At 50.7% G+C, this 14,601-nt stretch overlaps 2 protein-coding genes across 2 annotated transcripts; both read left to right on the forward strand.

Annotated features, from left to right (window-relative positions):
• Positions 1-1,171: 1,171 nt before the first annotated feature.
• Positions 1,172-2,209, forward strand: LOC135827926 (uncharacterized). The gene has a single exon (XM_065340362.1). The coding sequence runs from the start codon at positions 1,172-1,174 to the stop codon at positions 2,207-2,209; it is 1,038 nt and encodes a 345-aa protein (XP_065196434.1).
• A 17-nt stretch (positions 2,210-2,226) lies between these two features.
• Positions 2,227-3,087, forward strand: LOC135827927 (uncharacterized). Its single transcript, XM_065340363.1, has one exon. It carries the CDS (start codon positions 2,227-2,229, stop codon positions 3,085-3,087), a length of 861 nt encoding a protein of 286 aa, XP_065196435.1.
• The last annotated feature ends 11,514 nt before the right edge of the window (positions 3,088-14,601 follow it).

Below are 14,601 nucleotides of genomic sequence, written 5' to 3' on the forward strand. Positions count from 1 at the left end.
AACAGCGTACAGCGATGTCATCCGCAAGTACCTAGCCAACGGGTACATTCGACGAGTGCCTGACAACGAGTGTGGAGGTTCTGTAAACGAATGGTACCTTCCACACTTCGCCATCATCCGTGAAGATAAGGCCACCACGAAGACACGTGTGGTTTTCGACGCAGCTGACATCAGCAATGGTGTAGCGCTGAACGATGTTATCAGTGCTGGTCCCAAGCTGCAGCAATCGCTACCGAAGATACTCCTGCGCTTACGGCAGAACAAGGTCGCCATCATCTGCGACATCCAGGAGATGTATCTCCAGATATCCCTGGCTCCGGAGGACAGGCCCTTCCATCGCTTTCTGTGGCGGGATAACGAGCAGGAACCGGCCACATACGAGTTCAATCGAGTGGTCTTCGGTGCCTTTCCTAGCGCAGTACGCGGCTAGACACAATGCTCATCAGCACGCCGACACCTATCCTCGTGCAGCGGAAACGGTCCTTGAATCAACGTACATGGATGACTCCATGGACTCTGTTCGAAGCGATGAGGAAGGCGTTGAGCTCGTAAGGCAGCTGTCGGCGTTGTGGCACAAAGCCAGTATGCACCCGCGAAAATGGCAGAGCAACTCCACGACGATACTGCAGACCATCCCGGAGGAGGATCGCGCTGAGGAGATCAACCTCACGAAGGGAGAGCTGCCGAATGTCAAGACACTGGGAGTCCTCTGGCTTGCCAAGGAGGACCAGTTTACGTTCCAGCTGCAGCTGTCGGAGATCGGCTCAAATCCTACGAAGCGCGCATTTCTCAGTGCAACAGCAAGTTTGTATGATCCACTTGGACTCCTCGCACCGTACCTCGTGCAAGCAAAGGTCCTGCTGCAAGAGATGTGGCTTTGTGGAACAGCATGGGATGAGCAACTGCCCCCAGCAATCGTCAAGAAGGTTCTCGGCTGGCTTGAGCAGGTGACGGAGCTATCAACAGTACATGTACCACGCTGCCTGACGGCCACGGGACGCACAGCAATCAGCAGCCACTTCACGTGTTCTCAGATGCGTCCGAGGTCGCATACGGAGCAGTCGCGTATCTGGTCAGTCACTATGACACTGGAGAACCGACAGCACGGTTTGTCGCAAGCAAGGTCCGTGTGGCACCAGTGACTGCTGTCAGCGTTCCGCGGCTTGAGCTAATGGCGGCGACAACCGGAGCAACGCTCGCCACATCATCCGCCGAGTCACTGAACCTCGACCCCCGAGCAACGGCGCTATGGTCGGACAGCAGCAACGTTCTGCACTGGATCACCAACTACAGCCGCACCTTCAAGCAGTTTGTGGCTAGTCGAGTGGGCGAGATTCAACGGCAAACCAATCCTACCCAGTGGCGGTACGTGCCCACCGCGCTCAATCCAGCCGACCTGGTCTCTCGAGGAATGCCAGTGCAAGAGTTGGCGGGAAGCAGTTTATGGTGGAACGGTCCCGGCTTCTTGGGTGCCGCTGAAAGTGAATGGCCAGTTCAGCCAGAATTGAAGCCCCGTCCGTCAACTCTGGAGTTGAAGAAAGTCAATCAACCGACGGACGAGTCCATCGAGCTGACTGCGGTGACCGTCGACCAATGCCACAGCGAGCTGAATCGTCTAGAGCCAAGCCGCTACTCCGACTGGGTACGAATGTGCCGTGTTCATGCTTGGTTTGTGCGATTCGCTACGAATTGCTCAGTACCACCCGCACAACGAGAGTTTGACGAATTATCGCCACCAGCGATCCGAGACTCTGAGGAGTTCTACATCAAGCGAGCGCAGCAACAGTCGCTACCAGAGTATGCTGCAGTTAAGGCAGGCAAGCCGATCCCTGCAACCAGCAAGCTGGTCTCGCTCAAGCCAATGATTGACGACGCTGGCCTTCTACGCGTCGGAGGTCGACTACAGCATGCAGACTTCTTGACTGCAGAACAACGCAATCCGATCGTCCTACCACGAGGGGATCATGTGACACAGCTGATTGTCAAGGCATGCCACGAACGAGGATGTCACGCGTTCGGTGTCAGCCATACGCTAGCCAAACTCTCGTCGCGCTACTGGATCGTCGCTGGCCGCGAAGAGGTGCGAGCTTGGGAAGCCAAGTGTGCGAGGTGCGCCCGGAACCGTACGAAGCCGGCAATGCAGGTGATGGCGCCACTACCTAAGGTCCGAGTTAGCCTGCCGCTACGCGCATTCGCCGAGTCTCTGTAGACTATGCCGGACCGCTTATGACGAAGCAGGGTCGCGGCAAGACACAACACAAGCGGTACCTGTGCTTGTTCACCTGCTTGCAGACGAGAGCAGTGCATCTCGAGCTGTCATACGCGTTGACAACGGACTCGTTCCTGCAGGCGTACGTACGCTTCACCAATCGACGGGGAGTACCGATCGACGTCATCTCCGACAATGGCGTGAATTTCGTCGGCGCCACCAATGAGCTTGCTCAGCTAGTCAAGCAGCTTGATGCAGAGGCGATTCAGCGGCAGACAGCGGATCAGCAGACTAGCTGGCGTTTCAACCCTCCAGCAGCACCACATTTCGGCGGAGTGCATGAGGCGTTAGTAAAATCGGCAAAGCGTGCTATCTCGGCGATTCTGAAGAACGCGGAGGTCACAGACGAGGAGCTATTGTCTGCTATCGTCGGCGCGGAGGCGCTCATGAACTCACGGCCACTGTCCTACGTGTCGGCAGATGGTCGTGACCCAACTCCGCTAACGCCCAATCATTTCATGTATGGCCAAATCGGTACTCGGTTCGCACCTGCAGGAGTGGACGAGAGCGAGTTCAACCCTCGGCAACGCTGGCGTGTAGTGCAAGAACTCGTGCTGCACTTTTGGCGGAGATGGATGCAGGAAGTCGTGCCAGAGCTGAATTGGCGACTCAAGTCGAGGACGGCCGAGACAGACCTCAAGGTCGACGACATCGTTCTAGTGACATCCCAAGACAACCCACGGGGCACTTGGCCAATGGGTCGCGTCACCGAAGTGCACCCTGGTCCAGACGGACACGTGCGAGTTGTGAAGGTCAAGGTGGGCGACAAGACCTACACCCGCCCAATCGTGCGTCTTTGTAAGCTGTTCTGTGAGTAGCTCCTTGTTTGCCTATTTCAGAACAATAATCAATTTCGAATTTTTTGGTCACTGTGAATTTCGGCACAGTGAGAAGGGAGAGAAATGTTTAGAAGAGTATCTCTTTGTCGTTGTTACTATAATCGAGTGGCACATTCGCACTACAATTCTACGAGTGCTAGTTTGAAATTACGTTACGAATTGTTACGTTGTACAGCAGGTACGAAACAATTAATATTTACATACTCACCGGTTTTCGTTTCGGAGTCCCGCGCTGTGACTCAGCTAATTTCTATTTCGTTTGCCTTGTATTGTCTGACTAGGGGCGCTGTCACCCCGTCGGGTGCAAGCACCCTTGGACAGAAGCACTTCACTTCACGACAAGTGTTCATTTTCGTTTTCCTCTTCTGCTTCTGTTGCACAGTTTGAACTTTGAATGTGTGCTTTTTTCGTACTCTGCTCTCGATCGAACCATGCGCGGGTCGATCTCCATAATTTTATCTTCCGTTGCCATGACTAGTGACTGGCATTAGTACGCGTTCTGTACTCACTCGCTGCTTGGCACGCTTGCAGCGCGTCTTTTTTCCGTTGCAACCCAGTGCCTGCGTGCACGTCGGTACGGGATTTGCGATGCCACATCAGCGTTGGTGTGTCGTTGTGCTTCGTTGTTGTTTTGTTCTTTTGCTGAGTGTGGTCGTTAAAACTGAGAAAGAACGGGTCGTTGACAAGGCGTGGTTTCGATGTGCATGCCCTCCTCTCAACTCCAAACTAATGTGAAGTCTATTCATATCACAAGACAAGAGAGAGTGAGTGAGTGAGAGAGGCACACACACACACACACACACACACACACACACACACACACCTCAGACCTCAGACCTGCCCATCGCGGAAGCGATGATAGCGAACAGCTATGTTAGACATAGCAACTTGTGCTGGGATTACACCATTCAACAGCTTGCAAGGCTGATGAATTGACCGCCACTATTTTTAGCCTGGTATCCACCACACAGCTGATTGAAGTGACTTTTTCTGGCCAGTGAATCCCTATTTTTCATTTTTCCATTTTTTTTTTTTACACACACACACACACACACACACACACACACACACACACACACACACACACACACACACACACACACACACACACACACACACACACACACACACACACACACACACACACACACACACACACACACACACACACACACACACACACACACACACACACACATACACACACACACACACACACACACACACACACACACACACACACACACACACACACACACACACACACACACACACACACACACCAGGGGCGGATCCAGGATTTTTCGAAGGTGGTTCAATTTTTTCCCACCCTTCCCACAATGACCATGATTTACAAAATGATGACAACCTGGTGGTCACACCTGAACTATGGTCGGACAAAATCAGGGAGGTTTGTTCGAACCCCCCCCCCCCCCCCTGGATCCGCCCCAACACACGCATGCACACATACACACACACACACACACACACACACACACACACACACACACACACACACACACACACCTCAGACCTCAGACCTGCCCATCGCAGAAGCAATGATAGCGAACAGCTATGTTAGACATAGCAACTTGTGCTGGGATTACACTATTCAACAGCTTGCAAGGCTGATGAATTGACCGCCACTATTTTTAGCCTGGTATTCACCACACAGCTGATTAAAATGGCTTTTTCTGGCCAGTGAATCCCTATTTTTCATTTTTTTCATATTTTTTTACACACACACACCACATACTCCGGCATACACTGGCTGTTGGTAACCACCCAGGAGAATGAGAAAGAGAAGAAAGACACACACACACACACACACACACACACGTCAGTGGCTCCTTCTCGCAACACACGCTCTACTCGCAGAGAATTACCCTAACCCGACTCCCAGTAGACATCCTTGCCCGACACCCCTGCAAACACACACACACACACACACGCGCCCGCGCGAGCCTCGCTTTTTGCGCAGGTGAGTGATTTCGTGCAGCTCGTCCGGTTGCGGCATGTCCGCGGGCATCTCATCCTGGTGCTCCATGGGGCTGCTGGCGTCATGACGATGGAACGAGATTATGGACGTGCAGAAGATGCGGCCGTTCTGAGAGGCGTCCACGCGCAGCGTACTGTAGTTCTTTCCATCTCGAACACCGTCGACCTGTGGGCATTGTGAACAACACACACACAAACAAACAGACATAAATGGTTTGTAGGCTGGTCGGCGTTAGTGGCATCTCGCATCTAATAATAGCCTGCATCTTGTTGTGGGTTGGCAAGTGATTTTTAATAGTACATATTTGTATCGGTTTTTAATATACTGGATTTTGGTAATTATTTACTTGGCTTTGGCATTTCGTATCACAATTTGTGGTTTCCCCCAATAATAGGTTTGAGTACAAACAGACAGAAATGGAATGCACCGCACCGTGTAGAGCCTAAACTTGTGTCGAGGAAGTCGGCGTGCTGCCCTTCATACACGCATGCAGCTTCACACGTTGCTCCCATTTAACTCACTTGGTTACCAGGTCAACCCACAACAGCCTACCAAATTCACTTGGTCATCCCGGGCAATCCGCAAAACCCACAAAACTCACTTTGTCACCCTGGCCAATCCACAAAACCCACCAAACTGACACTTAGTCATCCGGCCAGTCCACAAAACCAACAAAACTCACTTGGTCACCCGGCCAATCCACAAAACTCACTTGGTCATCGGGCAATCCACAAGACCCGCCAAAATCACTTCGCCACCCTGCCAATCCACAAACACGCAACGACCCACATGGGGGTTGGGGGGGGGGGGGTGACCTACCTCGTACATGATGTCCTGGTCGTGTGTGCCGTGCCGTACAAAGTACGTGTGCACTGAGTTGATGATCCTGTCCCGGTGCTCACTGACCAGGGACAGCCCAGCGGCCATCATCGACTGAGCTATGGCCTGGCCGCCGAACGTGTACGTCGCGCCAAACGGGTACCAGGTCGTGCGCCCGCGGTAGCGATTCTCGTCGATTTCTGCCGCACACACACACACGAGCGCGCGCACACACACACACACACACACACACACACACACACGCACACACACACACACACACGCACACGCACACACACACACACACACACACACATACATCCACACACACATACACCCACACACACACGCACACACGTGTACTTATTGGTACTTGTTGCTCACTGCCAAAACTGGTCACGTGGGTCTCCCCGGGAGAGGGGAGAGAGACTCAAAAGGAATCTTGGAAAGATGACTCAATTGGCCATTGATTCAGTAATGAACCGCCCAGCGGCCGACAACCCCTGAAATCCCCAAACTATGGGTGGACTTGGAAATGATCCCACTTATGGGCTCTATGCATTTCACGGTGAATACAATATCCTCTTCATCATCGCTGTACAATTGCATGACATTGTGCAATGTAAATTTTGTGTCTGTACTAGTAGCTACAGTGTAGCTGGGTCATGGGATTCCGATATAAAGTAGTGGGCTCTTCATTCGGCGCTCATACACCTCTCCATGCCATGTCCATGTACATGTAGCAAGACGAGAGATCGAGAGCGGAATGACACCACAATAACAAACAGAAACATGCCATTTCAATGATGCAGTCTCTCTCTCTCTCTCTCTCTGTGTCTCAGTCTCCGAGGCTGCCTCTGTGACTGTTTCCACCACTGTCTCCGTCATAGTCCCACAGTCTCTCCGCCTCTCTCTCCCATGCTTGGCCCCGTCCGGATTTCACTTGTCACAAACAACTCTGCACTAGAAAGGAAAGAAAACCGGTGAGAAAACCGAACTGCCTGTACATGCAAAGTGCTGCTCAATGCAATCCGTTCGCGTGAATTAAAGTAACTAGTTTGCAACCAGAGACATCTGGTGGCACGGCACTCAGAATGAGAACAGAATGACAGCTCCACCTCCAGGTCAGAGCCGTCAGAACCGTCACTACACCAGAATGCCCACAGGCTGCTGCTGCCTGTCAAACTCGCGACACGACACTGCTGTGCTAGTACGAGACCTTGACTTGGCGATGTCGCCGAGCTTCCACGGTCCAACCACCGGATGTGTCGCACTCGCCAGGCACAGACGGTAGGAATGCGGAATCGGCGGGACATGCCCACACAGTACATGACGGTGTACATATCCATGCAGTTCCCAGGACTGCTAAGCTAAGAGGCGCTGTGTGTGTGTTTTGCTGTGCAAAGCTAGCTATCCATACCATGTACCAGTGCACGTGTTTTGTATCGTAACGGGACGGATGATGGACTACAGGTCTATCATAACACATACATACATACATGCACACGTACATTGTAGACTGCTGTCTTAGCTCTCGGGCATCGCACCTCCGGAATACCGGCCAACCAGCAAACACCAGAGCCCTGAACAGCGACGAAGACGAAGACCGAACAGTGCACACATTGTCAACAGGAGCGGCGGATCTATTATCGCTCTGTCCGAGAGAGAGAAAGACGAAAAAGGTGTGAGCATCCCGCGTACTCTCGCAGTCTCGGCCGTGGTCGTTGAATCAGCGACAACGCAATGAAGATGTTTCGCCTGGCGGCCTTGCTGCTCGTTGCAGCTCTCGCCTTCCAGCCACTGTGCAGAGGTGCTACAGTGGTCAACAGCGATCAGGCCAAAGGTAAGAAAGTTAGCCTGACTGAGTAACTGTTGCAAAGTTGTACAGTCCTACAATTGTACACCAGGGTGTTTGAGCCCTGACGCCAAACCATTGAATTCTTAGACCAAAGGTACATCATTGCACGTGTGCGGCGAACAGTTCCTCTGAGCTGACAGCGACCTGTACAGTGCGAAAGCTAGCCCTTGGCCGGGATAATGCTCGCAAAATTGGCAGATTCTGCTCGAAGAGCTGCGAAATTGGCAGAACCATACAAACCTTATGGCAAGCACTTCATTGAATTCTGCTCCATTTCGTTACCCATACGCCATACATGCATGAACCGTACCATAACAAGTGCCAAATTCTGCTACTGGTAATTGTTCCGCCCGAAGTATCCCCCAAGGGGTGGGTGCCTGCCCACCCCAACTCCACCGTGTCTATGGGGTTGCTCTAGGCACCGTTACGTATACTAGGTAGGCACCACGGTGCTGGCAACTTGAAATCCGACCCCTGAGGCCTGAGCGGTGCGCTCACATCGCAAAGACCCAACACGGGATCGTAAATCTACGAAATAGAGACCGCTAGAATGTGAACGCATCGCTCAGGGGTCGGATTTCAGTTCCGGCACTGTAGTAGGAAGCGAACGCGAATTTGGGTTGTCTTTTTACTTTGGTCCTTACTTCATGGTTTCACGCGATTGGTGTTGTGAATAAACCTGTTCTCAAAGTACATGTAAGTGAAAGTGGCATGGACAGACCTTGCTCGACTTTGAATAATTGTGATTATCACCAAGTGCCTGCAATGCATAGCATGAAGGGGCAGCTCGCTATAGCCCGCGATCTCTTCATCATTTCGTCGGAACTAGGTCTCCGGACCTGGTGAGAAGGTAGAAATGCCTGTTCACTTGGTGAAGTAAAATAAAATAAACAAGCAAACAAACAATCTTGCTCTATTCCTCTAGTCGGGGTATGTTCCAATTAGAAAAGAGCGTGTCTGCCTCGCCAAGTAGTCTGCAGCCCCTGAGCCGTCTTGCTGCTACAGCGCTGGCAACTGAAATCCGACCCCTTAGCGGCGCGTTCACATTCTAGCGGTCTCTATTCCGTGGTTTTACAATCCCGTGTTGGATCTTAAACTTTGCGATGTGAGCGCACCAGTCAGGGGTAGCCATTGGCGGACTATGCTCGGCCGATCGTCAAATTATGCTTTTGATTATGCCACAATTATGCCAACAAATTATGCTGAATTATTATTATTTTATTTTTTTTATTCTTCGGAAAACACTGAATTGAGACAAATATATGACGCCATGCTAGACTAATGACTATGTGGAAGGTAATACCGCAGTAATGAGAGTTCACATAATAATAGCAGCAATTCATCATGTATGCTGAATTATGCTCGGTTCCACTACATGTATGTATTCACGCTGTACATAGAGGATTGAGAAACCACGCATACACACACGGCCATGCCCTAAGCATAATTTTTGTCTAAACCGAAAGATTGTGCCGACCTTACACGTTGGAAGCGGTATATTATGCCGGAGCATAATTTTTTGACGAAATCCCAAGATTATGCCAAATATTATGCCGGCATAATCCGCCAAGGGCTATGACAAGGAGTCGTAACTGGGGTATTTAAATTTTTATAAAACATCTGCAGGCTTTCTGACAAAGCTGTATTATGCCCCTAAGCATAATTTTTGTCTAAACCGAAAGATTATGCCGACCTTACACGTTGGAATCCGTATATCATGCCGGAGCATCATTTTTTGACGAAATCCCAAGATTATGCCGGATTATGCCTGATTATGCCGGCATAATCCGCCAAGGGCTAGTCAGGGGTAGGCCTTTGCGGATAATGCCGGCAGAAACATTGGCAGAATTCGGTACTTTTTCTGATAAGTTTCATGCATGTTTGGTATGTGGATAAAGAAATTGAGCGGAATTCGAGGAATTGCCGGCCACAAGGTTTGTATGGTTCTGCCAATTTCACTGCTTTTCGAGCAGAATCTGCCACCTTTTCGAGCATTATCCGCCAATGCCTAGTCAGGGGTCGGATTTAAGTTGCCAGCACTGTACATTGTAATCATCCTCCATGCGCTTGCCTAAGGCAGTAAGGGCACGAGAGCTCGCCCAGTATGCCCCATGACAAAGCAGTAGCATCCCGTCTGGCTTGTCAGGCCACTGCCTGGACCTTATTTTAGAAAGCAGTTGACGCACCCGATTTGTGCAAAACGGAGTTTTGCCTCCAATAAAGTTCATTTCTGGACAAGCACAGTAAAAGCTGTAAAGGCGACCACCTGCCCCGGACTACCACTGCAACTAGGACCAATGGATGCTAATGGATGCTACATTGTTCATAATATATCTAGCTACATCACCCTGTATACGGAGCCCACCTGACAACAGAGACCACGATTTTAAAAGTCCCTTGAGCGGTCGTCTTATAGCCAGGTTTTCACTGCACCCTGTTTGCACATGACCACCTGAGATCTCGGTGATACGCACTGCGTGATAACGACTACGTTGGAGAGTCTCCGAAGGCCTCCGCCAGCACTGCCAGCAGTCAGAATTGACCACTGACCGCCACCCATACAATCATGTAATGTTAGAACGTCACTACCAATGTTGCCGCATAGCTGTGCTTGCTTGCTGCGTGTACAGAGCCATGGTGCCATCACCTTTCCACACCATGTTTTGCACATGCACGAGGGGAGACGCCAGCCCCACACCACAACCTCTTCGTTTCTCTCTTCAACCATGAGGACATAAACCTTTTTTTTGAAACTCGGGTATTGGGGTGGTGAAGAGTTACTCTTTTAACTCGTTTCCATATGTAGGAGTAGTAGTAGTAGTAGTAGTAGTAGTATTTATTATTTTACTTGGGTATACCCAACAGGCCTATGGCCTTCTTACAGGGTGCCCAAGGAGAAATTGTGAGCAGCTAGCGCGAAAAGCAGGCAAGGTACGCTGAGATCAAATGATAGCGGGTAGTGCATTAAAGCGGTCAGCACCAAGAAATGAGAGACTGTAGAGGCGGGACGTGAATGGGGGGAGAAAGAGACTACTGGATGTTTGGCCTCTAGTTTGGGAGGTAGGGTGGGTAGCATCATTTCGGGTCGTAAAGATTTGGGAGATGAGGGGACTGCCAAGGGACCTGATGCACCGAAAAGTAAAAATGAAAAGCTTAAGAGTGAGGAAATATCCTTTTTTCCTTTCTAAACCTTTTTTTGTCTCGCTTCAACTGAACGGTCAACCTACTGCATGTTGTAACGTTCCACACTTTACTGTCTTTAGTTAGTAATAGTAGTAAAATACAAAGTATCTGAGGTCCCTCCTGCAAATGGTGCTCAATACCCTAACAAGGGCAGAGCGTACTGATCGGAGTGTTTTCAACACGAAACTTGGAGTCACGGGAAGGTTTTTGCTCTCTGTTGCTCTGCCTTGTGCAGTAGAATAGGGATATGTTTAGATATCAGATTCTGTAGTTAAAACTACAATAAAACCTGTCAAGGCGACCACTCGGATAAGGCGACCACCTGTCCTGGAAGACAACTGGAACCAGGACCAAGGGATGCTATTTCCACTGGTTTCCAGTCAAATGACCCTGGATAAGGAGACCACCTGGTAACAGAGACCACGTTTTCAAGGTCCCTGAGCGGTGGTCGTCTTAGACAGGTTTCACTGTACAGTACATGCACTCAATCTTAGGCACTGGCGGATAATGCTCGAAAAAGTGGCAGATTCTGGTCGAAAAGCAGTGAAATTGGCCGAACCATACAAACCTTATGGCGGGCAATTCCTCGAATTCTGCTCCATTTCTTTATCCACATACCAAACATGCACTGAACGTATCAGAAAAAGTACTGAATTCTGCCAATTTTCTGCCGGCATCATCCACGGGTGCCTATGCGAGTCAACCTCCGGACCGCTAGCTGTTTCGACCTTGTTAGGCCTCCTATGCAGGAGCGATAGCCGAGCGGACCACCGCTGTGACTGCCATATGCACGTACATGTTTAGTGTATTCTGATCTAAGCCGAGCCCAGAGCTACTCAGTGAAATCCGACCAAGCGAGTCATCGCCACGCCGACCCCTGTGCAGCCCTACACTAGACCGGGGTGCAACTCACGCTCACGCGATCGGATTTCATTGAGCAGGACTGCAGAAAGGTATTGCCTGGCAATTTTGACTTTTTCTCTCTCTTCTCTGTTTCCCTCCCACTGCAGCTGAAAAACAGCTGCGAGCGTGCAGGCGAGAGAAGCGGGCGAGGACGATAGCGAAGCCAACGCAGATGCTGATGATGTCGCATTAGTAAGCCTGCTGGCTGATGAAGACAACGACAGCGACGACGATGAGGAGACTGACACGAATGAGGCTGAAGCGGCAGCCTCAGAAGATGACAGCGACGAAGACGATGATGAGGATGAGGAAGACGATGATGAGGATGAGGAAGACGATGATGCCAGCCAAGGTGACAGCAATGATGATGCCGAATTGGGTAAAAGCCTCGACACATTGGCAAAGAGCGACCTCAGCTATACTGCTGATGCCGAAGAGGATGATGATGACGACGATGAAGACCAGGATACTGCAGTCGGCGAGAGCGAGAATGCACTAGCTGACGCTTCGAAAAGGTCCGCCACAGAGGCGGATAAGTCTAATTTCTTTCGCAGCCCCATACGGCAAATTATCAGATACACACGGCGCCGTTCTATCCGCACCTTGGTCCCCCGCCGGCTCCGCTCTGTCTACCGGCAGTACCGCCGCCGATACTACAGCCTCCGCGCTTTCTACCGTCGCCGCTATGTCCAACGTCGCTCCATCTACCGTCGCCGCTACTATTGGCGTCGCTCTGTCTACCGCCGCCGCTACTACCGCCGTCGTTCAGTCTATCGCCGCCGCTACTATCGACGTCGCTCCGTTTTCCGACGTCGCTACATCTCCCGTCTTCGCTACATCTCCCGTCGCCGTTACATTTCCCGCCGCCGCTACATCTCCCGTCGCCGCAGCTACCGAGGTTAGAGCGGACGTTCCACGGTGACCATGGTGACTCGACTACTAGTAGCTCTGTTTTTGTAGCGGCAGGAACACCATGACCACTGCCGGCCCTGCTGACTCTAGCCTATGAGTATGACTAGTCGAGAGTCAGACTACATCAATATAGTGCACCCGTATGCGTATGTCACCACAATGTCCATCTACCTTACAGCTAGCTGCTGGCCAATATGTCACGTGACCTGATGCAGATGATTGCGTGCTGACTGCACTGCAGCATAATTATGATCATACCACACATGCTCAACCAGTCGGCTCGCTCTGTCTGTGCGTGTTGCCGCTTCTTCTCTACCTGCATGCGCGATTTAGCTGCGACGCTTCCTTTGGCTTTCCTCGTTTTGCCTGCCTCTCAGAGTCTCACTCTGTTTCTATTAAAGGGGAAGTATACCCTAAAATCAAATTTTCACCAGTTGTAGTCTTCTGGGTGCTGAGTCGAATGGTCTTGGTCCGAGGAAGCTGCGACGCTCCCTTCCTGCTTGAATCCCAATCGAACTCGCGCACTTCCACCGAAACTGGGTGACTGCGCCCTACTAGATGGGGATTTGTATGCAAAATGTCACTAAAAGCGCCATTTCGTTCTTATAAAAGCACGGATGACCGCGATTGGCCCATATGTTGTAGTCTTTTGGACGCTGAGTCGACTGGTTTTGGTCCGAAAAGGCTGCGATGCAGCGTTCCTCCTAGGCTTTAGTCCCAATCGAACATGGTTGAACAAGCGGTCACGTGCTCCTGCGTACACCAGTCAGCTGGTCACCATGGTCACCGTGCCTGCAGGGTACAACTTACTAGCCTGTTTGACCTTTTTTGGGTGCAGTCCTGTCACTCGAGTTGAACTCGAGTTGAACCTTGGTGTGAAAGTTGTCGCCTGCTGGCGCGGTGACCAGGTGATTTGGGCACCCAGGAGCACGTGACCGCTTGTTCAACCATGTTCGATTGGGAATAAAGGAGGAACGCTGCATCGCAGCCTTTTCGGACCAAAACCAGTCGACTCAGCGTCCAAAAGACTACAACATATGGGCCAATCGCGGTCATCCGTGCTTTTATAAGAACGAAATGGCGCTTTTAGTGACATTTTGCATACAAATCCCCATCTAGTAGGGCGCAGTCACCCAGTTTCGGTGGAAGTGCGCGAGTTCGATTGGGATTCAAGCAGGAAGGGAGCGTCGCAGCTTCCTCGGACCAAGACCATTCGACTCAGCACCCAGAAGACTACAACTGGTGAAAATTTGATTTTAGGGTATACTTCCCCTTTAAGGTGGCTCCTACCCCTCGGGTCCAAATTTTTTTGTTTGAAACGTGGCTACAAACGATTGTACTTTGTTCCGTAGGATATCTAGTGTACGGAGACAAAATTTTATCAAGTTCTATCGGCCGGTTTCACTCGGGGGAGGGGCCAAACATAGCATACTCACAATTGCCAATTTAGGCCAAGAAACACCGGAAAACCACTTTTTTGGCCGTAGCACTCGTAGTTACCCCATTTTTCTTGATGTCCAACATCAGGACAGTAGTATACTTGCTAAATACCAGCATAAGCTTTAGAAGTGGGAAGAATTCTGCCAGAAGGTGACCTTTTTCTCTTTTCGGAATCATCCCATTTCAGCGCACACGTCCCACATATTAGCCCCGCCCACACGTATTTGACACTGGACTTGCCCTGTATTCGATGGTTATGTTATCATAACCTAATAATTGTACTGTGTAGCAAGTTTGAGCAGGTTCTACCGAAGGTAACTCTTGAAATAAAACTTTGAAGTGTCAAGTGATGCCATATTTTCAAGAATCAGCACATTGC

This window comes from Sycon ciliatum, chromosome 12, assembly GCF_964019385.1.
Source record: "Sycon ciliatum chromosome 12, ocSycCili1.1, whole genome shotgun sequence".
Taxonomy (NCBI): domain Eukaryota; kingdom Metazoa; phylum Porifera; class Calcarea; order Leucosolenida; family Sycettidae; genus Sycon; species Sycon ciliatum.